This window comes from Orbicella franksi, chromosome 2 (genome assembly GCF_964199315.1).
Source record: "Orbicella franksi chromosome 2, jaOrbFran1.1, whole genome shotgun sequence".
In the NCBI taxonomy this organism is placed as follows: domain Eukaryota; kingdom Metazoa; phylum Cnidaria; class Anthozoa; order Scleractinia; family Merulinidae; genus Orbicella; species Orbicella franksi.
Window position 1 is genome coordinate 33,125,092 of NC_138146.1, and position 25,351 is coordinate 33,150,442.

The 25,351-nt window shown below is 41.0% G+C and overlaps 2 protein-coding genes across 2 annotated transcripts; both read left to right on the forward strand.

The window, feature by feature from the left end:
• Positions 1-6,412: 6,412 nt before the first annotated feature.
• On the forward strand, positions 6,413-10,703 carry LOC145479415 (major facilitator superfamily domain-containing protein 6-like). Its single transcript, XM_081457776.1, has 2 exons — positions 6,413-8,500; positions 9,110-10,703. Exons 1-2 carry the CDS (start codon positions 6,760-6,762, stop codon positions 9,436-9,438), a joined length of 2,070 nt encoding a protein of 689 aa, XP_081313902.1. The 5' UTR covers positions 6,413-6,759; the 3' UTR covers positions 9,439-10,703.
• A 57-nt stretch (positions 10,704-10,760) lies between these two features.
• LOC145479414 (maltase-glucoamylase-like) lies at positions 10,761-24,692 on the forward strand. Its single transcript, XM_081457775.1, has 24 exons — positions 10,761-11,428; positions 12,343-12,531; positions 12,849-12,994; positions 13,652-13,823; positions 13,923-14,019; positions 14,691-14,803; positions 15,188-15,313; positions 15,708-15,839; positions 16,160-16,273; positions 16,424-16,486; positions 17,023-17,136; positions 17,617-17,701; positions 18,025-18,142; positions 18,522-18,655; positions 18,765-18,799; positions 19,173-19,289; positions 19,727-19,875; positions 19,964-20,048; positions 20,700-20,756; positions 21,107-21,231; positions 21,956-22,044; positions 22,411-22,460; positions 22,907-23,071; positions 23,682-24,692. The coding sequence occupies exons 1-24, from the start codon at positions 11,255-11,257 to the stop codon at positions 23,838-23,840; spliced, it is 2,808 nt and encodes a 935-aa protein (XP_081313901.1). The 5' UTR covers positions 10,761-11,254; the 3' UTR covers positions 23,841-24,692.
• Positions 24,693-25,351: the final 659 nt, after the last annotated feature.

A 25,351-nucleotide genomic window follows, 5' to 3' on the forward strand; every position in this document is an offset into this window, starting at 1 on the left:
TAGTGAACAATAAAGTCTTCTTTCTCGGTGAACAATGTCTGATTTGTGCCATACACCACATTGCCCCTCACAATAAGTTAACAATTAATGAAGCTCTGTTTTTTTCCTGCATTTTAAGGGATTTGGAGCTTGGACTCCACCAAGCTATTTGAGGAGGGGGAGACAAAGTTCAAATCATTGCCACCATAACTAAGTACGTCCAATCCCCGGTACTGGGTATACACGAAGAAACAGGGATGCAGATTATAAAGGCAAAACTTGGGTGGCAGAGAAGAAAGGAGAGCGTAGGTTAGTTTGTAACATATTGTTACATATTCATGACACAGACGCCATTTTGGGTCTACATTCCAACCACGTTGTTTAATGTCATTGGTTAAACAATAACTCAACACATGCACAACTATGCATAATGGTCAGCGGTATTCTCATATATAACATCCCCCTCCTTTACATTACAATCAAAGAAACAAATGAGGAGAATAAAATAAAATAAAAGAACAATCAACTCAACATTAATCAAACAGTGTCTGTCATTGTTCACGTTCCAAGAACTGTCTTTTGTTCCAGAACAACTTGTTACAGGTCAAGTCTGATTGGTTTTTTGACTAGTCTTCCACTTCGAATCGTACACAAGGGCGGGTCTTTAGCTTCCACTATGTCTGATGAAGGTGGCACATCACCGGCTGGGATTTCCTCATCAGCTGAGGGATTTAAGTGATATTCCTGTGGTGAGCGCTCCGTTTGTGGGCTTGCTGGGAATGTGGGTGCCGCATGTGTTTTGTCTGGCTCAGGTTCTGTCTGCTGATTGATGTTTCCATGACGTTTCCGATATCCCATATGAGACTTTGTTGGGTCATTCCTTAGAGCCACTCGATTACGTCTGATTCTTTGGCCGCCTACCTCTACTACATATGATCTAGGCGAGACATGTTTCTGCACTACTGTTGCCGCTCTCCATTCCTTTGACCCTGGCTCCGGTTTTACTCTGACGTGATCACCCGATCTGAGTGGTGGTAGCTCTTTGGTGCCCTGGCGGTCATGGTAGTAGTTTTGCTTATCCTTGCCATGTTTCATTCTTGCCTTTATCTTCTGGATGCTGTGTGTTTCAGGTTCCAATAGACCACGTGCCATTGGTAGTGTTGTTCGTAGCCTGCGTCCCATAGAGAGCTGTGATGGGGACAGGTCAATTCCTGGAAGTGGGGACGCCCTGTACTCTAGGAGTGCTTTTCTCTTGTCTCTGTTCTTTCTCCATAGAGACTTCACTGTTTTAACTGCGGCTTCCGCCTCTCCATTCGCCTTGGGGTGTTTTGGGCTTACTAGAACATGTTCAAAGCTGTAACTTTTGGCAAAGGTCTCAAATTCTTTGCTTGTGTACTGGCTGCCACAGTCAGTGACTAGTTTTGGTGGGATGCCATGTCGACTGAAATGTTCTTTTAGGACTTCAGTGGTCTCCTGGGATGTGAGATCCTTCAGTTTGGTCACCTCAATAAACTTAGAGTAATAATCAACTAGCAACAGGTAATGTTCACCTTCAAAGGCAAATATGTCTGAAGCGGCCATTTCCCAAGGCAGATCTGGGACAGGGCTTGGTATCAAAGGCTCTTTCTGCTGTGCAGGGGCATAGTCATGGCACGTGGTACAGTCCTTGACTTTTTCTTCTATCTGTGCACTCATGCCGGGCCAGTGAAGGGCTTCCCTGGCTCTTTGCTTACACTTTACGATTCCCAGGTGTGTTCCATGTATTATCTCCAGCATGGCTGGCCTCATCGACGGGGGTACTACGATTCTCATTCCTCGGTAGATTACTCCATCTAGTACCGCAAGCTCATCACGTGTGTACCAGTATTGGCGGATGCTGTGTGGGACTTGTTGCTTTGTTTCTGGCCGACCGGCTTGAATCATAGCATAGAGCTCATGGAGCTCATTCGCTGTGTTTTGTTGGAGTTCTGCATACTTTGGTTCGGAAATCGAGATTCTTTCCAACATGTTTACTTGTATCTCTTCTTCTTCCGGTGGTGCCTCATTTAGACTTGCTCGGCTGAGGGTGTCTGCGAGGACTTGCTTCTTGCCTGGAAGATATTCCACTTTTAGATCATAGCCACTCACTTTCAGCATCATTGCCTGTAATCTTAATGGTGCTGTTGCCATGGACTTGCGCAGTATCATTTCTAGGGGTTTGTGGTCAGTCTGGACCAAAGTTGTTTTTCCTAGAATGTACTCCCTGAATTTCTGAGTACTGAACACGATTGCCAGCATTTCCTTCTCTATTGGCGCCCAATTGAGCTCTGATGCTCGAAGTTTACGGGATGCATAGGCTATCGGCCTTCCCTCTTGCAGTAGGACAGCACCCACTGCGCTCTTGCTGGCGTCACATTGTATGGTCACATCTTTTCGGACATCATAGTAGGCTAACACTGGAGCTTCACAGCACATATCCCTAAGCTTCTGAAACGCAGCTGCTTGTGGCTTGTCTCAGTGGAAAAGTACATCCTTTCTGGTTAGTTCCCGCAGTGGTGTTTCGACTTCTGCTAGCATTGGGAGGAATTTGGCCAGATACTGAGAAGATCCCAGAAACCGACGGACATCTTTCGTTTCAGGAGGTAGCATATCCTTCATAGCTCTTACTTTTTCTGGATCTGGTTTGAGACCTTCTCCTGAGATAATGTGGCCCACATATTGAACTTGCTGTTTTCGTACTCTGACCTTCTCAAAGTTCAGCTTAAGGTTGCAGGTTCTGGCGCGGTTGAGAACTGCCTCAAGGACTGAATCATGGTGGGCGATGTCACGTCCAGCGATGAGTATGTCATCCATAATGGCGTATGCGTGATCAATATCCTCCAACATTTCATCCATGGCCCTTTGGTACAGCTCTGGAGCTGATTTGATTCCAAATGGTAGCTTTAACCATCTGTATCTGTCAATTGGGGTGTTCATCGTTGTCAGTAGACTGGACTCGTAGTCTAGTTTTATCTGGAGATACCCACTTTTATCATCAAGGACTGTGAACACTTTTGCCTCAGGTATCTTGGCTGCAATTTCTTCTACAGTGGGGATTGGGTAATGCTCCCGTTTCACTGCTTTATTCAGATCACCTGGGTCAAGGCAGATCCTGATCTTCTCACCTCGACTTGAAACTACCATAGAGTTAACCCAGTCAGTGGGCTGTGAAACTTTGGCTAGGTGTCCTTCCTTTTCCATTTCCTTAAGCTTGACAATGATCTTGGGAAGGAGTGCTGCAGGCTGTCTGCGAGGCCCATAAACCACTGGTGTTGCTTTGGGGTCAATCTTGATAGAGTAAGTTCCAGGCATGGCTCCGGATGCACTTTGTAGGTCTGGGTACTGGTCAAGTAGTTCCTTTAGGTTTGGATCTACATGTGCCTGTAACTTATGTACCCGCTGAACCAAGTTGAGTGCTTGACAAACTTTGCCTGACAATATTGGCTTCTGCTTACTATCTATGACATAGAAGTTCACATTTAACTCCCTGTCCTTGAATCTTATGGGAAGAGTGACATAACCTTTGGGTGTGATTCGGTGTTGGCTGTATGACACCAGGGTCTTCTTGGTTTGTTTGATCTGGGCACTGGGTGCTACTTGCTTGAGCTGAGTAGTGTTAATTACACTTGCATAGGCACCAGTGTCAAGTTGACAATGCAGGGTACTGTTGCCCACTTCTACAACCTCCCACCATTCGTCATTTTCACATGTTTTCTGCCTGTCACTCACGCCATTCATTTCTAGGCTTGCTACATGTAGTAGTTGTACACCACTGTCAGGACCTTCCTCATCACTAGAAAAGTCTTCTCCAGGATGGACCATTTCATGCAGTAAGTTTACATTGCTTTTCTTGCTTCTGCAAACTTGGGCAAAATGTCCAATTTTTTTGCACTTGTTGCATGATTCATTTCTGGCTGGGCATTTTTCCTGTGGCTTGTGGGTATTGTATCCACACCTATCACATTTTTGAACTTGGTCATGTTTCTTCTTGGACGAGCTATTCTTCTTAGACGAGCCATTCTTCTTAGACGAGCCATTCTTCCATGCAAGTTTATTGACCTCCACTTTCGGGTCTTCACCAGACATCACTTGCATTCCATCCTTGGTCGCTTCGAACATCCGACCGATGTCAATTACCATTTCCAGGGTTAGGTTTTTACTTTTCTCCAAGCAGCGTTGCCTTACTCGTTCGTCCAGAGATTTGCATGCGATGGCGTTCCGGATCAACTTATTCGACTCTGTCATGTCCAGACCACGGGCCAGGCGCTTAAGATCGGTGACAAAGGAGTCAAACGTTTCCCCTTGTAACTGGCGTCTTCGATCAAATTTAACTGCCGCCATAATTGGGTTCTTCTTTGCTTCGAGGTGTGCTTTGAACTTTCCGACTACTCTTTGGAGTATGTCTTTTTCATTTACATTTTGTGGACCTTTCTCCAGATCCAACTTGCACAGTTTCCTATTGGAAAGTGAGGTAAATTTCTCGGCCTTTGTCGCCGACGAAGCTCGTAAGGTTGCATATTTTCTCTTTCTCAGTGCATTTGCTGAGCGGTCCTCCGAACGTGAATTCGCAATGTTGATAAAACCTTTCCCATTCTTTACTCAAGTCCGCAGCGGCCCAGTTCATTCTTGGCCAGTTGAATGACGAATTGGCGTATCCTTCGGCCATCCTGATGTGTTTGGCCCTGTTCCGTGGCGCTCGAAATCCCACTATTTTGACACCATGTTACATATTCATGACACAGACGCCATTTTGGGTCTACATTCCAACCACGTTGTTTAATGTCATTGGTTAAACAATAACTCAACACGCGCACAACTATGCATAATGGTCAGCGGTATTCCTATATATAACACATATACCATAGCCTAGAACAGGGGTGCCGTTCTCAAGGGATGACAATAGGTCAGACAATACGATAGTAGCATCCTGGAGAGATCTGTACCTATCACCGAGGGTAGCCATAGCACTTTCTGCGGGGAGAAGTACAGCCTGGGAAGCACCCCTGAAACCAGAACTTTATTTACCAGGCAACTAAAATAAACTAAAAGTAAAAACTAAGAACAATGGCTGTGATGCAGATAAAAACGTTGCATTAGTTATTAGTGAAAAGTGATCTGCATTTTGATGAAGGTTCGGGGTCCAATAACATTGTATGGAAGGGCGAAATAGGAGCGAGCTATCAGTTGAGGGAGAGAGGGAAGCAGAGAACAACTTAGCTTGACAAGACAGGGTCAGAAACAACGGGTGATTGGTATAGAGTTGAGGTGAGGCAGAGCATGTCATGATCATATGGAAGCATGAGGGGGAAAACTGCACGGAGCTTTGTCAGTCATACGAGTTTCTATTCAACCGGGTCTGGCTAAATGATTTTTACGTGGTAAGATGATTTGCCCTCCATCAAGTACAAAAGTTCTTCATCGGTAATTAGTCTATTATTCAAAGTCAGTGAAGCTCAGTTCTAAAAAGCTAATTAGAGATTTACTTGTGCAGATTCCATGCATTCCTATGGTGACTATTCAGTTCGATTTCTAATATCATCGGAACGAGCTTTCTGTCATAGTGAAATTGAAACCCCAAAAGTAAACTTTGTTTCTCTAGCTTGTCGCGTGAAGTTATCTTTTCAGCATTCAGAAACAGCTCCGAAGCTAAGTATTCCTAAGACTGAGTGGAAACTACAAAGGCTTGCGTTGAAGACCCAGCGGGGAATGTCATCCGAAAAAATATTTATTCAGTGATGTACTAGTTTCAATTCAGGGCTATATGAAAACCGTTTAATAACTTGCCATAAAAAGTTGAAAGTGTGCGTGAAGTTTTTTAACACAGCAAAGTTGCTCCTCGATACCTGTGGTCAATTGAAACTCGGCTTTAACGTAAATGACAGCGCATCCCTTCGAATATGATTAATAAATTTCAATGACATGCTGACAATGAATTCTTGTTTCCCCTGTGCTCTTAATAGCGGAATTTTTTACTAAGGAAGGTGTCAACGCCTCTGTGGCTGAGAGCGTTCACTCTTGCCTTAAGGATAAAAAAACTCGCGGCAAATTCCAAATAAAGGAAAAACCTTGGTTTGATCCTTTTATTGTTTTTTCAAGACCTGTGTTTTAGTTATGCTTCTTTGTTGTCGTGCAATAATGGTTAGCCGGAGGGCAAAGGCTCGGAATTAAGTGACCTCGCATGTTTTGAAGCTGTATGGTTTCCGTACGTTTTGGCTTATTTATCAAAAGCCAGGCAAAGTTGATTAATCTCACGGATGCCATAAACAATTCTCGGGAGCCATTGCCATGATGGGCTCTTGTAATTTTGCAGTTATGTGTAGCACGGGCTATTCATTCAAATAATCTCTAGCCCGACTCCACATTTTCATTTGACAAGATACCGCCTCGAAACACATCTGACCTGACAGATCTGATATAAATGCAGGCGTAAACGATGGCCGATCGACAGGTCTTTTATTTGTCGTTTTCGTTTATTTGCGCCAAAACGTCATTGACGATCTTTAGATCGTTTACTGCCAAGCTGTGTAAATTAACATGCGAATAGTTTGCGGTTGACTGCCCACAATTGAAAGATATATAAATTAACCGTATTAACATATTGAGTTACGAGGGGTGATGGATATGGCTTTTATTCTTGCATGCTAATGTTGTTGTGAGCGGCGGATGAGTTTCGGTTTTGACAAGAGGAAGGCGTTTTCTTCCGTTGTTTTCGAAGATTTCAAGAAAATGTGAACCTTAAGATCGAGTGCTGTTCGACAAATAATGATTCCTTCTTCATACCAGCCTATTGGATCAGACTCACCCTCTGAAAACGACGAGAACTTCGACCCTGAAAGCGATGAACCCTCACAACAGTCAAAATGGCGCAAAGCTATCCAGAGAGTTCGAAAAGCAGACAAGAGTTTCCTGGTGTCGAAGGCTTTCTACTTCTTCTTCTACACAGCTTTGGGCTCACTATTTCCATTCTTTAGTCTGTTTTACAAGCAGCTATGGCTTACTCCTGGGCAAATTGGTCTTTTGCTCGCTTTGAGGCCAGCTGTGAAACTTGTGTGCTTGCCGTTGTGGAAAATGGTCACGGATAGATTTAGCAAGCCAAAAGTCGTGTACTTTATCTCAATCCTTGGATGGACTATAGGTTATTTTGGCCAATCCTTCGTTTACCCGAACAATATTCCTTGTTATGGATATGCCGCGGAGGGTTCAACAACTCATGAATTTGTACTTTCAACACCAGCTTCATCACTTCTCAACTCTAGCGTCAAATCTGACAGCAACATTTCCACGAGAGAGCTAGTTCTAAATTCGCATCTTTCCGACTCCTTACAAGAATGGGATCCAAGGAATTACAAGGACTTAAAAAAGATGAAAAATACTGAAGGGAGTTTATTGAAGAACGTTAAATCAGTGAAAACAATCGACAATGGCGCTAGACAGGCACAATTTGTTTCAACGTGGTTACAACTGAATGGGCATGATGCAAAAGAGGACGAAATGCATGCAAATGTAGAACCACGAGCAGACAGCTTCAATCAAAGAATCGAAACTCCTGTTGCTCTTTCAAAACAGAAACTCCATATGGAAACTATAGCAAATCGTGGCTTGCCAGTTAAGGACGACAGCCAAGCTAAAGTTCCACACGAAAATAATAAAGAACAGCTTTTGTCAGATTCAACAGAAAACAAAATAGTCAAGAAAAAGAGAGACTATGGAATCCGGCCGTACGAGACAAAGGGTAACATGGTCAAAAGCCCAAGACCAAAGGAAGATTTCCGCGTCGCATACAACACCTGGGTGTTTCGCACTCTTGTTCTTATTGTGATTCTTACCGAAATCATCACGACACCAACACCAATGCTGGCAGATAACGCCATTGTACGATCCCTAGTGGAAACTGACAGTGAATATGGTAAACAAAGATTGTTTGGTTCGCTCGGACTCAGTCTCGCCGCCATTCTTGTCGCTGTGTGGGTGTCCTTGATGACCGACTGTGTGTATACAGATACCATCAACTACCTGCCCTGTTTTTACCTTTTCGAGATCGCTATTGGCATCACAGTGTTGGTGTCGCTTTGTGTCGAGTTCAACAGGCCACTTGAAGGGGAGCCGAACGGGTACGAATTCCAGGATGCGATGAAGTTGTTCAACAACTTCAAAAATGGCGTGTTTCTGGTAACGCTGTTCGCGTTTGGATACTTCCACAGCCTTCAAAATGCCTTCTTGTTCTGGTATCTTCAGGACCTCGGTGGAACTCCCGTTCTGTTCAGCATTATCTTGCTTGTCTATTGCCTGGCCGAAGTGATCATGTATTTCCTGTCTGGTCACGTGGTCGAGGCCATCGGCCAACAAGGAATGATCTGCCTTGCTTTCGCTTGCTACACCGCTAGATACCTCATGTACACCTACTTAAAGGATCCCTGGCTTGTAATCCCGATGGAAATGGTTCAAGGGATCACTTATGGAGGAGTGTGGTCGATTGCTGCTGTATACGTGAACGCACCGCAAGGTTGGTACACCGGGCGGGGGGAGGGGGGTTAATTCGCCCCCGGGCTTGTAGAGGTTGTAAATCTGAAATATCCCAAATTCCATAATGACTAGTTAGAAAGCCATGAACCACCGGACTGAAGGTTTGACTATGACAGAACTGGCCAGCATTCAGTGATTCTGTATTCATGTGGTTTAATTAAGACTACTCGCTGACCTTCCCCCAGTGGATATTCCAGCGATGACGTGCGGGGAAAACATGGCCACAAATAAATCACCTTCGATTTCCTCAAGCACTGAGTATCGAAATAGATCTGTTTGGCTAACCTCGATGTTCTCCTTTTTCAGTACACCACGTGACTGATCGCTCAAGTTGTGTTTCTATATTTCAGTTACTTAAGCTCTCGATTTATCGCACGCAACACAAGAAAATGCCTCACCGCCGTACAATTTCTCTGTACTGGTCTCTATGCATTTTGTACGGTACAAAGATAAGATAATTTTACATGACCTTTGTCTTTGGTGATCAGTTTAATAGAACATTGCACCCGAATTTGTGTAATATACTAAATAACTCCAAATTTGTCACTTGGCACTGATTTTTTTTTTTTTGTTATATTATGTCCTCCAGAGGCGACGCCCATGGTTCAAAGCATTCTCCATGGATGTTACTGGGGACTGGGAATGGCCCTGGGCTCAGGAATCAGCGGTGTCATCATTGATTCTGCGGGCACGAGCACTATGTTTCTTATCGCTGCGGGAGTCTGTTTCCTCTTGTGCATGTTTCACTTAGGCATAGACATTTACAACAAAATGAAGGCTTTAGAGGAAGAACAGGAGCAAAGGTTGGCTGCTCAACGAGGGGATGCCAAGGCATCCAAGTCAAAAGACAGTAAAGACAGTAATTTTATTGGGGCAGCGGCTGCCCCCCTAGTGCCATGCCTTCTTTACGCAAGATAAAGTTAAAAGTATTTCATTGACGAGCTAATTTGACTTCAGTTTTGTTGGTGGCGAACTCGACCAAAACATTTGCGAATTCTAATGACGTGTCGTCGTTGAGAGAAGTGGTTTTCGGCGTGCTCATGTACTTCATTCAACAAATACGACCATGAAACCCGCACAAGTGGGACCCGTTTCTCGAAGGCCCCGGAATCTTTTCGGGCCCGAAAAATCCATTTTTAGTTAATCGGTATTTAAAGACAGGGATATGTGTACGCCTGAAACTTCTTATGTGAAGAGAACCTCTGTTCGTATTAAGAAGATGTGAATAAAACAGCTCTGTAGTCAAAAGGTTTGGGATTTTGCTACGGCTTTTCGGGTGCGGAAACTTTTCGGGACCCTCGAGAAACGGCCCTGAACATACACATAGCTGGGATTAAATGAAGTTTCCAATTTATCAAAAAGAAAAATAAATTATGATGATTGCTTGTAGAGTCTGTCCATAGACGTTTTTTTTTTTTTTTTTTTTTTTTTTTTTGTCATTTATTTTTCTTCTAGAGCGATAGCAAAGCGCGAGAGCGACCATGAAGGAGGCGAAAAAAGGTCTTTCCCTAGCCCCAACCCCCTTGCGTTTTGGCTCGTTCATATCCCCTGTGGTTAATATTTTGCTTGCGATCTCGACAAACTAAAGACAAAAGAGGGTCTGTGGATAGATTATAAAGGAGAATAAACCTGGACTTCTGGGTCGATTTTCGTACCAGACTTTCATCAGAATATCTAAAGATAGAATGGTATCTTAATTGACCTATTTTCTCTAAAGTTAGCTAAAGTCCTATCAAGTCAGCGAGAGTTGAATAAAAACCGCGCGGCAGACCAGGGAGGAAGGGCCAAGGCCAGATTACCAGCCGCTGTACGGGAAAGGAGCCCGCGCTCCTCCCCCGAAATCGCCAGAAAGCGGCGGAAATCGAGCTTAGGAAGGACTAAACTAAGAAAAGTAGAGTTTAGAAAGGGGAGCAGAAGTGAGTAAGCAGTTTAATGTACTTTAAGTTCGATTACTGTACGAAAGAGTACAAAAATTTGCGGAAACGTGTGAGCGTTCATTGACACGGATACAGTCCAAACAAATTCGAAAGAGGATAGGTAGGGAGTCCTTTATTTCTTTCTCTCTATATCATTATTTTTATTATTCTCTTTATTTATTTTATTTTTTATGGGGTGTGTAATGAAATAATGGAATACAAACAATATAACTTCAAGTTACGAATAAATTATATTTTTTGTTCTGATTTCTATGTAGTGTTATTTCAACAGTGGGAGATTATGGCGTACTGTGGTGGGATGGGAGAGTGTGGTCGTCTAAAGCTAGAAAACTCAAGAACACCGCATAGTTATTGAGCGTTTAAACACTTAGAAGCTGTTTTAAAATCATTCAGACTATTTAACGGACTCTGATTGGTCGACTATCTGTTTTGCATGAACTGGCTCGATCTAAAAATGATGACGTCAGGCGTATATAAAAGAAATTGCAGGTAAAATTAAAAATTGACTGCTGTGTGAGAATTGGAGAGAGTATGATTCAGTGTTATCGGTTTAATCCTTTTTAAAGATCACTTTATTGCGCGAGGCTTACAAGTAGCTGCTATCTGGATTCCAAAGGCAAGCAAGGCTTCCGCCGTCACGCTATTCAGCGCTATAAAACCGTTTGTGACTAAAGTAGTCTTGCGTGATATGATGTAAAATGTCACAAGGCCATCATCAGACAGTCGAATCATTCTACGGTATCTGCATTTGACATCTCATTGATAGCTTTATTGCAGCTTGGCTTCAGTTAAATGTTATGGCGTCCTTCCAGAAACAAGCGATACTTCTCATATTTCTCGGTGTTTTCTTTCTGACATCAGCCATCGCCGAGCGTGTCCTTGATCAGGATAAAATCGACTGCTACCCTGAAGTTGGAAACCAAACTCTTTGCGAGGCTCGGGGATGCACATGGGAGCAATCAGGCACTAAGGTACTAAAACAGTAAAGGCCGATAGAATCAGCCATTACATGAGGAAATATGTATGTGAGTAGTTAACATAACGAAGGGAAAGTCAGATTACGCTAAAAACACAACTGCTCCACTAAGGAAATAGAAAGACCATTGGCAGGTTTGTAACAACTCTATAACCCTAAGTGACGCCAGACGGAGTCCTGTCGAGTGTGCGTCCATTTTTTATTAATCCGTTGTGATCTTGGCTTGCCTGCAGTCAGAAGTCAAGCCCAGATTTTATACACAGAAAACTCCATTGACTACTAGTAGTTTCTCCTTTTCCCGAGCCTGTTGTTGCGAGAATATCTTATTATGATGTAATCCGATAGCGTTTTTAGCCTAGTATTTCAACCTTTTAGAGGCAGGCGTTACTCTGGCAGTTGGTTGTCACGGCAACCTATTGCAGCGGATGCATTTGATCCTTTTCATCAATTTTTTCGGCAAACAATCTATTGTTTAGCTGTCAATTTTACATTATACCTACTAAGCTGCAAACTACTTCATCTGATCTGAAATTGATACAAGATTGACGAGGATTTTTGTAGCACATTAAAATCCATCTGCATTTGTGCGAATTTTTCTGTCAATTTAGGTAATAAAATTATCGACAAGAGAATAGAAAAGGGGCTGCTCTTTCTCTGAATTTGTGTTCTCATTTGAGGCCATTCAAGTTTGAAGTCAAGAGCGAGTGTCAAGTGTAAATATTTTTTCAAGTAAAAACAAAGGGACAGGTCGCTCCTGTCACACCACCCCTAGGATTGTCAGCAAATCAGGGAAAAAGAAAACCAGGAAAACGTAAAATTATAAGAGAATCGTCAGGTCTTATTATATAAACCAGCAGTAAGTTGCTGCTGTTATAACTGCCAGATAACAGCTGGTATTTTCTTCTACAGGGGGTTCCGTGGTGCTTTTTTCCAAAATCGTACCGAGGTGGATACAAGATTGAAGGCCATGTGCGGGAAACACAACTAGGTTACCAAGCTACACTAAAAAGACGCTCTGCCAGTACCATATATGGGCAAGACATAGATGAGGTCACACTTGATGTAGAGTTCCAGACAAATAACCGAGTCAGGTTTAAGGTAATGAATAAAGGTTTTCATTAATCGCAGTACTAAAGCGAGAGCTTGCTACATTAAAATAGTAGGGCATTCTCTGTATTGACAATATTCAGTTTATACAATCTGGGATGTCTGCCTTGAAGAAATGCCCCACTATTGGACCAAACTGCTCTTAAATTGGCGGAAATGTAGCTGTGTGTGTTATCTTGGTGCTAACCAAAACATTGGACTCAAATGTCATTTTCCTTGGGCCGCCCTTTTAGATCGTATGGCTCATGGATAGCGAGGTAAAATGAGATGTTCTCCTCAGAAATCAATGGGTCAGTTTGTTTCCGCAGCTCTATGACTCCAAAACGCAGAGATATGAAGTACCAGTACCTATGCCAAAGGCGATGTCAAAAGCTTCAGATCCGACGTACACAGTGGAGTTCAAAAACGATCCTTTCTCTTTGAAAATACTACGAAAAGACACCGATGCTGTACTGTAAGTAGAGATTTCAATACAATTTAAGACAATTTGTAGCGTAGATCGAGTGTGAGTGTTGTGAGATAGTGACAGTTGTTAATGAATAGCGCAGTTGGACATCTTGAGTGTAAACGATAATCAGGGCCGGGTTGTTCAAAAGCCGCTCAACGCTAACCCAGGATTAAAAGTTAACCCGAGTATTAAGTTTTCTTGTATAAAAATGTTTCTCACTGCTTGTGTTTTGCGTAGCTTGAGATTATTCAAATTCAAAACTGAAGGCCAGACAATTCAATCAGAAAACTTCACCGAAAAGTTACAAAACTGAAACCAAAATTCTCGCTAAACCCGGGCTAGCTTAATCGGGCTTTAGACGACCCAGTCCAGAGTAAAATGTCTTTTTTAACACTAACAGAATGGTTAATTTTAAGTGATCTTCGAGTTAACAGATCAACTAAACACTCGGGATATAGATCGTGAAAATTAAAGCGAGACAATAATGTTCACCAAACTTCAAAATGGCTCTCTCGGCGTTTAATTCCTGTCAGGATCAAAGGACATTGACGTTGTAGTCTAAGCACTCACCACGTTTTTAGTTTATGTATTTTAAAGGCAGTCATTTCATTCCATAGTCTATCTTCCAGCCGAAACACATTCATAAAACTACTGACTTTTCAGATGGGACTCCTCTGTTGGTCCGTTCATATTTGAAGACCAGTTCATACAGATCTCGACCCAGCCCCCCTCGTCATTTGTGTATGGCTTTGGTGAACAGGAGCATCAGACGTTTAAACACAACTTATCAACCTGGGAGGTGCTTGCTATCTTCACTAGAGACCAGTTTCCATTTGTGAGTAGCTCTCTAGATTTAAGTTACACTGATGTATCTATGAATGAGATCAAGACTTCGTGAACTTTGTTACTGAACTTTGTTTCTAAATGCCTGCAGAATGGAGGAAATTTGTATGGGCATCATCCTTTCTACACTTGTATGGAGAATGACGGCAAATCTCATGGAGTTTTTCTGATGAACAGTAACGCAATGGGTAAGTCTAAGTAGCATAATCACGCTCTTCTGAATTTTTATGCAGATTTCATAGTCACTGTAAAGTTTCAAAGTAAGGACCCTCCGAAAGTGCTCTAGTGATGAAATTTCATGAACACTCCCCGCCGAAAGTAACGATAATAAGAAAGGTAGTTATCTCAAACGAAATTTTGACTTGTTAAGAGAAGAAATGGACATCAGAGAAGGATACAAAAGCTTAACCAAAATTATCTCCTTTTTTTAAAGAAATATATTATTGTTCTGTTAAGTGTAACATAAATTCTTTTTAACTGGATATACACGTATACCTTTTTTCTCTTTTCATTTTGAGAATATTTCTATTTGTAAACTGAATCGTTCCACGATTGGTGCACATTTAAACTATCCAAAAGTTGCGGGCTTACGAAAGTAATTGAAAGCAGTAGGAAGGCTGCCACATAGATTATAGCTAGTTAGAAACTAAGAATCAAGATTTAGTGAATTGTCTTCTCCAAAATGTGTCAATCCTCATTATCCGGTGGGAAGTGCCAAGCCTAAAAACGATTGTGCCAACTCGGCGCATTCACTTTTTTTTTTTTTTTTGCCAAAATGTGAGGGAAAGCTAATAGCATTTTACACTGTCAAACAACTCCTCAAAACTAATGACTGACTCAAAGTTGTTTCTGTAAACAGATGTCGCCCTACAACCAATGCCGGCCATTACATATCGAACAATCGGAGGAATTCTTGATTTCCACATTTTCCTTGGTCCTTCCCCTGAGGACGTAGTCAAACAGTATACTGAGGTAATCTTACAATTCTTATTAACGTCGGCGAAGAATTTAGTTACACATGATGACATTTGGATATAGCGCAATTTTGGAATGATTTCCGCCGAAAGTTGATGAATATATGATTACCCTAATTTTACGTATTTTTTAAAAAGATCTTATTGAAGCAGAACGAAACAAAAAATGCTCAACATGACAATAGGATTTTAAACGAAATCACTTTCCCACATTGTCACATGTAGTTAGTTGCGTAATTTCAACTTTTACAGCGTAGCAAGTTGAGCAAATTGCGTTGGAATAATATTTCACTATATACCAGTTTTACGAAAGCCGTCATAACATTGCTACTCAATCTGATGTATAGTTCTTGGACAAGCTTCGTTCTTCATAATTTTTCAGGCTATCGGTCGCACATTTTTGCCTCCATACTGGTCGTTAGGATTCCAGCTGTCTCGTTGGGGTTACAACAAGATTGAGACTGTGAAAGGCCTGGTAGAGAACATGCGTAAAAATGATCTTCCACAGGTGTGTTGCTGCCCTCTCTGTTACGTTTCCATAGAAACATGGGTCTTCGCCGGGTAGAGAAATGTTTTCCCGACTCCCCGGATGTGAGACAATTTCTTCGCGGATATACGAGGAAAATTGAATTTTATTGTTTAGCTGGGATTTGATCCGATTACTGTATAAAAGGACGAATTTTCCCAAAAAAGTTAAACTTGATACCCTTTGTAGAACGTTTACAGAGGATATACTCTATGATTCTTTGATGTTTGTTACCGTGTTTATTACGGACTTGATAATCTACCGAACCCCTGGATTTGCCAATTTGATAAGTTCGCGAAGCCATCCCCCTCCCTTCTTTTCAAAATGAATTTCTGACGTACAATGTTTTCTTTTCTGTTGACATTTTATCAATTAGGATGTGCAGTTTGGCGACATTGACTACATGATCCGACAGAAAGACTTTACTTATGATCCTGTCAACTTCAAAGGTTTGCCTGAATTTGTTCGCTCCATCAAGAAGGACGGTTTGCGTTACATCATTATACTGGTTAGTGTTCGTATGATAGGATTCCTTTTTATCCAGATTCAATATAGGTAAGGGAATGGTCATCTTATTGCCATCCTAGCTAGATAAGAAGATAAAGCTCATTTAGCTAACTAAATAAATTCCTTACAAAGGTATTAGTGCACCAGGACCAAACAAGGTCCATACATGTAAATGGAAAACCTTTTACTCTCATCTGAAATTCATATATTTTATATGATTGTGTCACTCACTCGACAGGTACTATGTAAAACAGCTATTATAAGTATTCAGCTCATAGCTATACAGTGGTTGTTTAACACTCACTTAACAACAATCATTAGGACCCTGCTATTGGAGCCAACGACACTGGTTATCGTCCTTACGACTGGGGAAACGAACTTAACGTGTTCATCAAAGATGGCGACTCTAGAAAGAATGAGAACCTTTTTGGAAAGGTACTTGAATGTTTATGTTTGTGCCGTGAATGTGAGAGGAGGGAGGAGGTAGGAGGCAGGAGGCAGGAGGAAGGTGGGAGGGGAAAAGTCAAACTACACTATCCTTATCTAATTTTCAATCATGTAACTAGTGTGACCGGTTTTTTACAGGTTTGGCCGACATTTGAAAACGTCACAGTTAACAGCAGCTTAGATTGGGACGAGCAAACAAGGGTTGGTAATTTTGATGTATTTGAATATAATGATCCTTGTTTTTTCCGTTAGTCCGTTGTTTTAAGAGACTTGGTTAAATATAACAATTAGAATAAAGCGGTCTGTAATTGGACGAAATCCAAACATTATTTTTTAAACGGAATTAAAAGAAAGATGTCCGGCTGACAAAAAAAGAATGAAAAACGTGTCTGATCAGGAAAACACTTGCCATAAAATACCCTAGAGATCTATTCCTGGTATTTGGTTCTACTTGAAGACGGCACTGCAAAGAACAGCAAATGGAAAAAAAAAATTCCTACTCGCCATTACTCGAGCTTCTCCATCGTGAAACCGAACCCTAAAAGAGAATATAAAATAATAATAATAATAAACAGGATAAAAAACGACGATTAAATTGTCAAAAACGACAAACAGTTGGATCGAATTACAAAAGCACAGGGGAATAAAAAATACTCTTGGAAAGAAAAGAGATAAAAAGGAGAATCTCAGCTTACCTTCAAGTCTAGCTTACCAGCGACAATGTTTCGTTTGTTTAGCTGTACCGTCAGTATGCCACATTTCCAGACTATTTCCACCCAAACATCAGTAAATACTGGGGACAACTCATCAGGGACTTTCACAACATCATTGAATTCGACGGATTGTGGATCGTAAGTTCGCATGGTTAACTATTTTTTTCTAAACTGGTTAAACTTCATTCTAACTCCTCGCGCCCAGGCAAGGAACATTGAGTAACGACTTTTGAAGGTGAAAACTGAGAAAGTTATCTAGAAACACCGTTCTTTGCAGTAGCTTTTGTAGTTCTTTTTGAAGCTTGTTTATTTCCTAGTTTTTATAATTTTTAGCTTCTTTTAGATTGACATGCATTTTCATGAGTTATTTTCAATCGCCAAAAAGAGAAACAGTAATTGATACTTCGAGAAACTACCCCACAATTTGTGCTTGTGATATATCTGATCTAGTCATCGCACTAAGTACATCCGGTTGTTTAATTAAGGAATTTGAACTTTTCGTTTTTGCCCGCCAAAAAATGCCATAGAAGAAAAAAAGTCCTACCCACTCCCCGCTCTACTCATGCAGTAGCGCTGTAGTAAAGTAATAGCACCCCTTATGGTATCCAATTTCTTTAGGATATGAACGAGCCTGCCAACTTTGTTCCTGGGAGTGTGAGTGGATGCAGCAAAAACACGTGGGACTATCCTCCTTATAAACCAAGTGAGTAAGTTTTTATGCCCTCTTTATCGCCATAAAATGAGAATTTACAGTCCAATGCTAGTTCCTTGTTGCCTACGCTGCAATGGTAACAGTTGCCTTGTACAGTGGAAGAAACTTCATATGCCCGGGTCCAGATAACAAAGAGGAACAATTTTGTTATACTTATTGATATTTTCTAATCTCAAAAGTTCAAAAATGTACGAAGCACTTTCTAAGGACTTTCTTCAAGTGAATGTATGAAATATCACACCTTTGAACTGCGGGAGAAAAACTTTGCTGTCAAATCAGTAACAAATACTACTGGTGTTTGTTTTCTCTTGTAGGGATTGTCGGGAATATCTTGGCGGATAAGACTGTGTGTATGAATGCAAAACAAACCAACAGTCTACATTACAACGTTCACAGCTTGTACGGCTGGAGTCAGACATTGGTCACCCTGGAGTAAGTATAAGATAACATGGATAATGAATTGCGGTGAAATCTCGGGCTACGGTCGGTGGCCATAGTACCGACAGAGCAACATTTAATCAGGCAGAAGTCCATTCTTGGAAAGCTGGAAGCTGGTAATCAGGACGAGAGAATCACGATTAAACAATTGGAAATGGAACGAATGAAAGTCTCCAAGGCAGGCAGAAATTATTTCCTACAGACTTCCGTGGAGTTTCACCCGCGCATTGCGGATGGAACTTAATCAAGTCCGTATCACCATCCCTTATTGTTGCCTGACCCATTATAGTTCCCATCAGTTTTTCTTTCACCTCATTGTAAAAGTTGTATGTAACCAACATTTGTGAGATTGCTATTTTCTAAATTGTTTCAGCGCTGCCAGGCAAAGCACAGGAAAAAGGAGTCTGGTGATTTCAAGATCGACATTCGCCAGTAGCGGAAAATATGCCGGTCATTGGCTGGGAGACAACAAGGCATCATGGGACCAACTCCATCCGTCAATAGTTGGTAAATGCATGTTCTGTTTTGTCCAATGTCAGTATATTTTTATCTTTCATGAACGTATTTATACTGTAATTGCTGGTGTTGCTCCTATCTTTTTTTGTGTTATTTTCAGGTATGCTCGAGTTCAACCTCTTTGGCATTCCCTACGTGAGTGTGTACAGTATTTGAGTTTTTGCGTCTGTTAATGTTTCCTTCCAATCAAGCGGCGATACGTAACACTACAATTCTTGTCTTTGTAAAGAATCATGCTATGTAATGCAAACCTTTCTCGAGGTAGCAGAACATTTTCAACATTTTCTAGCCTTGTCTCTGTCCATGTGATTTTTTGGAAGACATTTAAAGTCGCGTCGATCTTTCTTTTAAATTATTAAAATTTGCTGTCAAAATTGAGCTCTCCTTGCGAGTTTTTTCTCCAGTCAACTGGGGCTTCTGTACAATTTGGCTTCTAAGTATTTCAAAGTATTCCTAAAGTCAATCTCGTGTCGATTTGCTCAAGTTTGATGATCCAATTGTTTTTTAGATCGGAGCAGATGTTTGCGGTTTCTTCGATCATCCGACACCAGAGATGTGCCTACGGTGGACTCAACTTGGCGCTTTTTATCCTTTCTTCAGAAACCACAATGGATTTGGAAACAAGGTAATTACCTCCGTCGTAAGATTTATACTTTTGTAGAGTTCTTGTCATTACTCTGTTCTCGAGTTACTTAAACACCTGAACAATTATGTGGATGATTCCCTGGGGTCCTAGGGGTATTAGGGGATGGGAGCAACCCAGAAATTAATTGTTGTGCGGCGTCAGGAAGGGGAAAAAATCTTTTTGAATGACGTCCTTGCCAAGGTGCCCGCCCCCGTTAACAAATTGCCGGAGCTTAAGCATTACGTAGGGATTTCTGTGCAAACGAAGGCTCTCAGTATCATCCCTGTTTTTCTTTTCTTTCTTTCTTTCTCTCTTTCTTTCTTTCTTTCTTTCTTTCTTTCTTTCTTTCTTTCTTTCTTTCTTTTTTTGTCATTTCTTTGTTAATTCATTTATTCAATGTCTATCAACATTCCTTTTTTTCTCTTTCCTTTTATCAGGCGCAAGACCCTGCAGCATTTGGTGAAGAATTCGCGAACAAGGCGCGTAAAGTACTTCAGACACGTTACAGGTTGCTGCCATTCCTGTACACGTTGTTTTATGAGGCACAAATGGATGGCTCCACAGTGGTTCGACCTGTAATGCATGAGTAAGTGAACTTATGCTTGAATCACTGCTCACACGGTCGGTCAGTAATCAAGATATAACCGTGGAATAACAAATATTTTTATCGAAAGGTTTGTAGATGACAAAGACACTTGGGAAATTGACAGGCAGTTTCTCTGGGGACCATCCTTGCTTATTTCACCAGTTTTAGAGGAGGTAATATCCGAACGTTTTTTTTTTGTTTTTTTTTGGGGGGCGAAGGGGGGGGGGGGGAGTCATTGCAATAAGTTAACGTCCAGGAGAGGAACTGAATGCAAAAAACGTACTTAACAATTTCTAGTTATGCGATATAAAGAAAAACGCAGATCTGTTTCTTTAAGTAGTGTGCGAGATTAGGGTAAAATCGAGGAAATGTGAATTAAAACCGTGCTAGTATTTTTTAGGTATTTAATCTGTTTGTTATACTGAATATGTGGTCCGATTTGCCCTGGAGAGAGAGAGAGTGCTCAGCAGTAATGGAGCTTCGTCTACAGTGTTGTGAAAGCACGTGTGACTCCAAGGGAACTCTATATAAACCAACTAATTAACGTTGTCATCTAGATCCTGACGAGTGGGAAACACTCCCACGAAACAGTTCTGTCGATCTGTTTGTTATATATATTCAGCTGAGATAAGGTAAGGTAAAGTATTTATTTATACACGATAGCAAGCGTTTAATAAGAGCTGCTTCCCGCTGAATGTTTCGTATGCACTTTGAAGCTAGGAGTAGTACAGTTTTCTGTAGGATCGATTTTTTGAAAATAAAAAAAATAAATGCACCAGCGCATTCTAGCTCTTGACCATTATTTACTCCTTGATATCTTGTAGAGCAAGACGACTGTTGATGCATACTTCCCAGACGATCGTTGGTATGACTATTACACGGTAGGTTCTTTTCGGCTAACCTGTCATTGTAACTCTCCTCGTTTCAGTTGACGAAACAATTCAAGACCCGTTCCTGTCCAATCGAAATGTGGCCCGAGCACAAGCCAATGTTCACCAAAAGTTAGAAAAAAATAAATGAAAAATAATTCTCTGCACGAAATTTTAACCTCGTTTTAGATTGTTTGTTACACATTTTGGAAAATACCTCAATTTTGATTGGCTTAATTCAAACAAACGGGTAATTCACAAAAGCGTTAAATTATTTACGTCATATATACAATCGATAGAGTTTGTGATTGCATTGCGTCATTACGAACTATGATTGCTAATTAAGAGCGGTCTGTTTTCAGGGCAAAGAGATGAGCACTCGTAAGGGTCACGTGCCTCTAGACGCTCCTCTTGATCACATTCCTCTTCATGTTCGAGGCGGTTACATTATCCCAACCCAGGAACCTGCCAACAACACTGCTTTCAGGTACCTGATCTGTGTTTATACGTGGGTATACAAATAAAAATACATGATGTAAACATATTAAAGGATCTCAGTCACGGTATTTTGACTTATTTTGGCCACGTACAAAATTACCTTTAAATGGTAGGAAACCTGAAAATAACAGTTTAATAAGATAGAAAAACACCAAAGAGAAAATGATAAACCATAAAGGAACAAGGATGGCTAAAGATGGAGAGGATTGACACGGATTACAAACGACGAATTTGAAAAATTGAGGCTAAACTTTTCCATATGCGCAAACCGTGACGCAGCTCCTTTAAAGGAGCCACGTCAAGGTTTGCGCATCTCGAAAACCTTAGCCTAAATTTTTCAAGTTTGTCGTTTGTAATCCGTGTCAATCTTCTTCCACCCACAACCATCCTTGTTCCCTTATGGATTATTATTTCCTCTTTGGTGTTCTTCTGTCTTAGTAAACCACTATTTCTAGGTTTCCTTCAATTTGAAGGTAATTTTGCACATGGCCAAAATACGTCAAAATACCGTGACTGAGCTCCTTTAAAAAAAACATCTTCACGTTTTTCTCTAACGGCCGAATCATCGAGGATCACAACAAAGCTTAACAGGAGCTCCCTGCAGTGTGTGCAAAAGACATTGCCTTTTTTAATTCTGACTAAAATATGACACAAGCAACTTTATTTAATCAATGTTCTTATCATATGATGGTAACACTGTACTGTTGTTGCAGTCGTAAGAAGCCCATGGGTCTGATTGTAGCGCTGGGAGATGAAGGAGAAGCTTCAGGACAGCTTTTCTGGGATGACGGAGAATCTATTGGTCAGTTATTGTCATATTCGTCTTGTTATTGTGAATTGTTTCTCAACCAACAATTTTGCACAAGTAAGAAAAATGTGAACACGCTGCCGCGGCGAGTCTTCTCTCACCACAAGCAGTTTATAATAAACCATTAAAAAAACGATGTATAGCAGAACAACAGCTTAACAGTGTTAGCAACAACAGCAATAAATTAAATTTGGAAACCAAGTGCAGCGAACGCAAAAATAACACAAGCGCACTTTTTCTCAGTCCTCACTGGACTCAATCCTGTACTCTGGGCAGCGAGCATTAAAATAAAATTACAAATTACATCAATTTTAAACCGAGTTTTATCTTTGGCTAACTCTGCTACTTTTCTTCTGTTAGACACCGTCAAAAATAGCAAATACCTGCTGATAAAGTTCTCTGCTGATGAGGTAAGTAATCCAAGTTCTTGCAGTAATTTAATTTATGGAAAGATCTCACCATTATGAGCAACAGATCAACGCGAACTAAGGTTACGATTCTCTCGCGACCTCTTTTTTAGCTTCTGGGATTGATGATGACAGGTCAACAACAGTCAGCCTTATAGTAAACAATGCTGCATTTGTCAAGGGCTTACGTTAGTGCCCTATTGCCATCAGATGCATGTTTTTATGCAAAAAGGAATAAAGAATTATGTATGGAAATATAGAAAACTGGTTGTAAAGTTTGTCTGTCAACTCTTCTTTTACTCGTACCAACTTCGTCGTTTTTAATTCAGTGCTTTTAATATTCATCTACTTAATACCCTTTTTCTTTTTGGGGATGGGTGGGATTTTGGGCAATGTTGGATGCAAAAAAGGGTAAACTGATAAAAAGAACATTTCCTTTAATCTGTTAGTCTGGGCTAACATTTTCCATGGAAAAGAATGGTTACTCAGCTTCAGACCTTCCTAAATGGGGCTCGGTAACAGTATACGGGCTTGATAAAGACGATATCAAATCACCGCTCAGTGTCGATGGACAAGATATGCAAGATAAAGCTAGCTATGACGAGGACACCAAGGTGACTGAGAACTAACCTTGTTAAGTAGCTAGAGTTTATTTGAATCTAAGACAGGCTCAAATTGGCTACTTGGAAATGACCAAATTAGCACCATGGTTGTACATGGTAAAGTTCAAAAGTGTCGCCGACGCAGAAACTAACATCTTGGCCTATTGTCATTTATAAAACATTTGAGATAGTACGCGAGCTCTCATTGGTCGATAGGTGGGAGGTGGGACTTGGGGATTGGAAGAAAACTCTCGACTGCGTCTCGTGTTTGCGTGACTGTCATGAATTTTCCCAGCTCCCTCGTGTTTAGATGAGGCTATGTAAACACGGGAAAGTCCTCTATGGCTTAAGTTTAAACGCCTTGTTGCTATATAGCAGTACACTTGCCAAGTGACGCATCGACGAATTCATTACTTTTGTATTCCCTGGAATCTCGATGTTTCAGTCGACTTCGTGTCAGAAAACGTCGAGATACGTGTATAAATAATGCTCATCTTAAATTTTATACTTTATACAAGATGAAGGATAAAATATGTCCGGTCTAAACGGCTTCCATTTCGCCATTGCATGACCATTGCAGCTGCTATATTGTCTTTATTTTGCCATCTTTGATTGCCTTTAGGTTTTGAACATCACCGGTCTGTCACTTAACATCAACGAGGAACACCAGATTAAATGGGGCGTGATTCCCCCAAAGGGGACTGGACACCAAGTACATCCGTTTGCCACCGATGCCTGTCTTCTACTGCTGGCTCTTGTTGTGGCATTCATGGAGTACTGAACTTTCAAGTTGCTTTACGTACGTCTCACTGTGTTTTTGTTTGTTTGTTTGTTTGTTTGTTTGTTTTGTTTGTTTTGTTTTATTTTACTGGAGAAGTAGATTTTATGAATCTCTGATCACGACGGTACACGCCTAATTAGTTTAATACCGAAACTCTCCGGGGATATCGTAGAAATCAATTTATCCGTGAAGTGAAACGGACTCATCCAAAGCATATCTGCAATTAGCATGATTGTCGCCTATACTTTTGATTGACAGCAGATTAAACCTTTTAAGAGTCTTTCAAGTAAGAGCTTATATAGAGCAATACTTTCATACGTTGCTTTTTATTATACTGTTCATTATACTTCTGACGTCTCTGGCTGATCTGTTGAGGTACTATGAAGTAATTCTGCTTTTTTATGTTTTACAAAGTGAGCTCCCACTGGAAGCCTTAGTCCGTGATTATTCAAATAAAGGTTACAGAGCAGCAATATTAATCTGTGCCATCCTGAATAATAAAGTGAGAATACACTACTTACAACGGCATCTCCCATATTTCTCCTAAACTGATCTACATGCAACCACAAACGTCTGTCAAGACTCGTCTGTCTCTTCTTTCCTCTATCTTAAAGTGCCACTAACCCCCCCCCCCCCCAATTTCTTTTTCCTTTAATAAAATCTACTAGTTTCCCTGATTACTTCAGCGAAAAAATTATCTCGATTGATAAAATCCCTGCTTTTCTACAGGCGTTTAAACATGTAATTTCTATGTTCACGACGGCGCAAAGTGGGATCTGGGTCGGGCTACTAGTCACGTCACTTCGGAAACCGGGCTAAAACACTCAAGAGACTTGTCCGAGCTTCGAAGGCAGTCAAAACATTTTTGGGTTATTGTGATTCATATTTTTTCAAAACTGGACAAGATTTTTAGTGAATGGACGGCTGCGATGTATATATATATTTTTTCCATTTCGAAGTGCGGGTCGCCAGTGGCACTCTATTAGTAGCTCCACAAGAATAAGTACCGTTTTGAAATATCCGCCATAAATGCGTTGAAACAAACAAGGTATGTGCAATTTCATTTTATAGGAACGTTGTAATATATCAAACACGAGAGACAATGTTTCATCATCATATCCAAACACCGAGAAGGGAGTCGGAAATACGACGCGCAGCGGAGTATTTTTGACGAAATTCGAGGTGTTTGGATGGCCGATAAAACACTGTCTCGAGTGTTCGATATATCTTCTCAATCGAAACAAAAACTAAGGAGTAAATGGAGAAGTAAAATCATCAGCCTGAGAATCTGTGCTAATTAATACCGGGTATCCAAACCTCCTTCACGGTTGTCATTTTCTTTGTTCTAACTTGATGAATTATTAATAAGTTTGAGAAGTTAAGTTCTTGCACTATGAGGATGACGAAGTTGAATGGCAGCGGACACTTCGCAAAGCAATTTCTGAACCGAGTCGAACGCTGGGACGTCGTGCCTTAGCCTACCGCGCTCCTATAGTACATGAAAGAATATA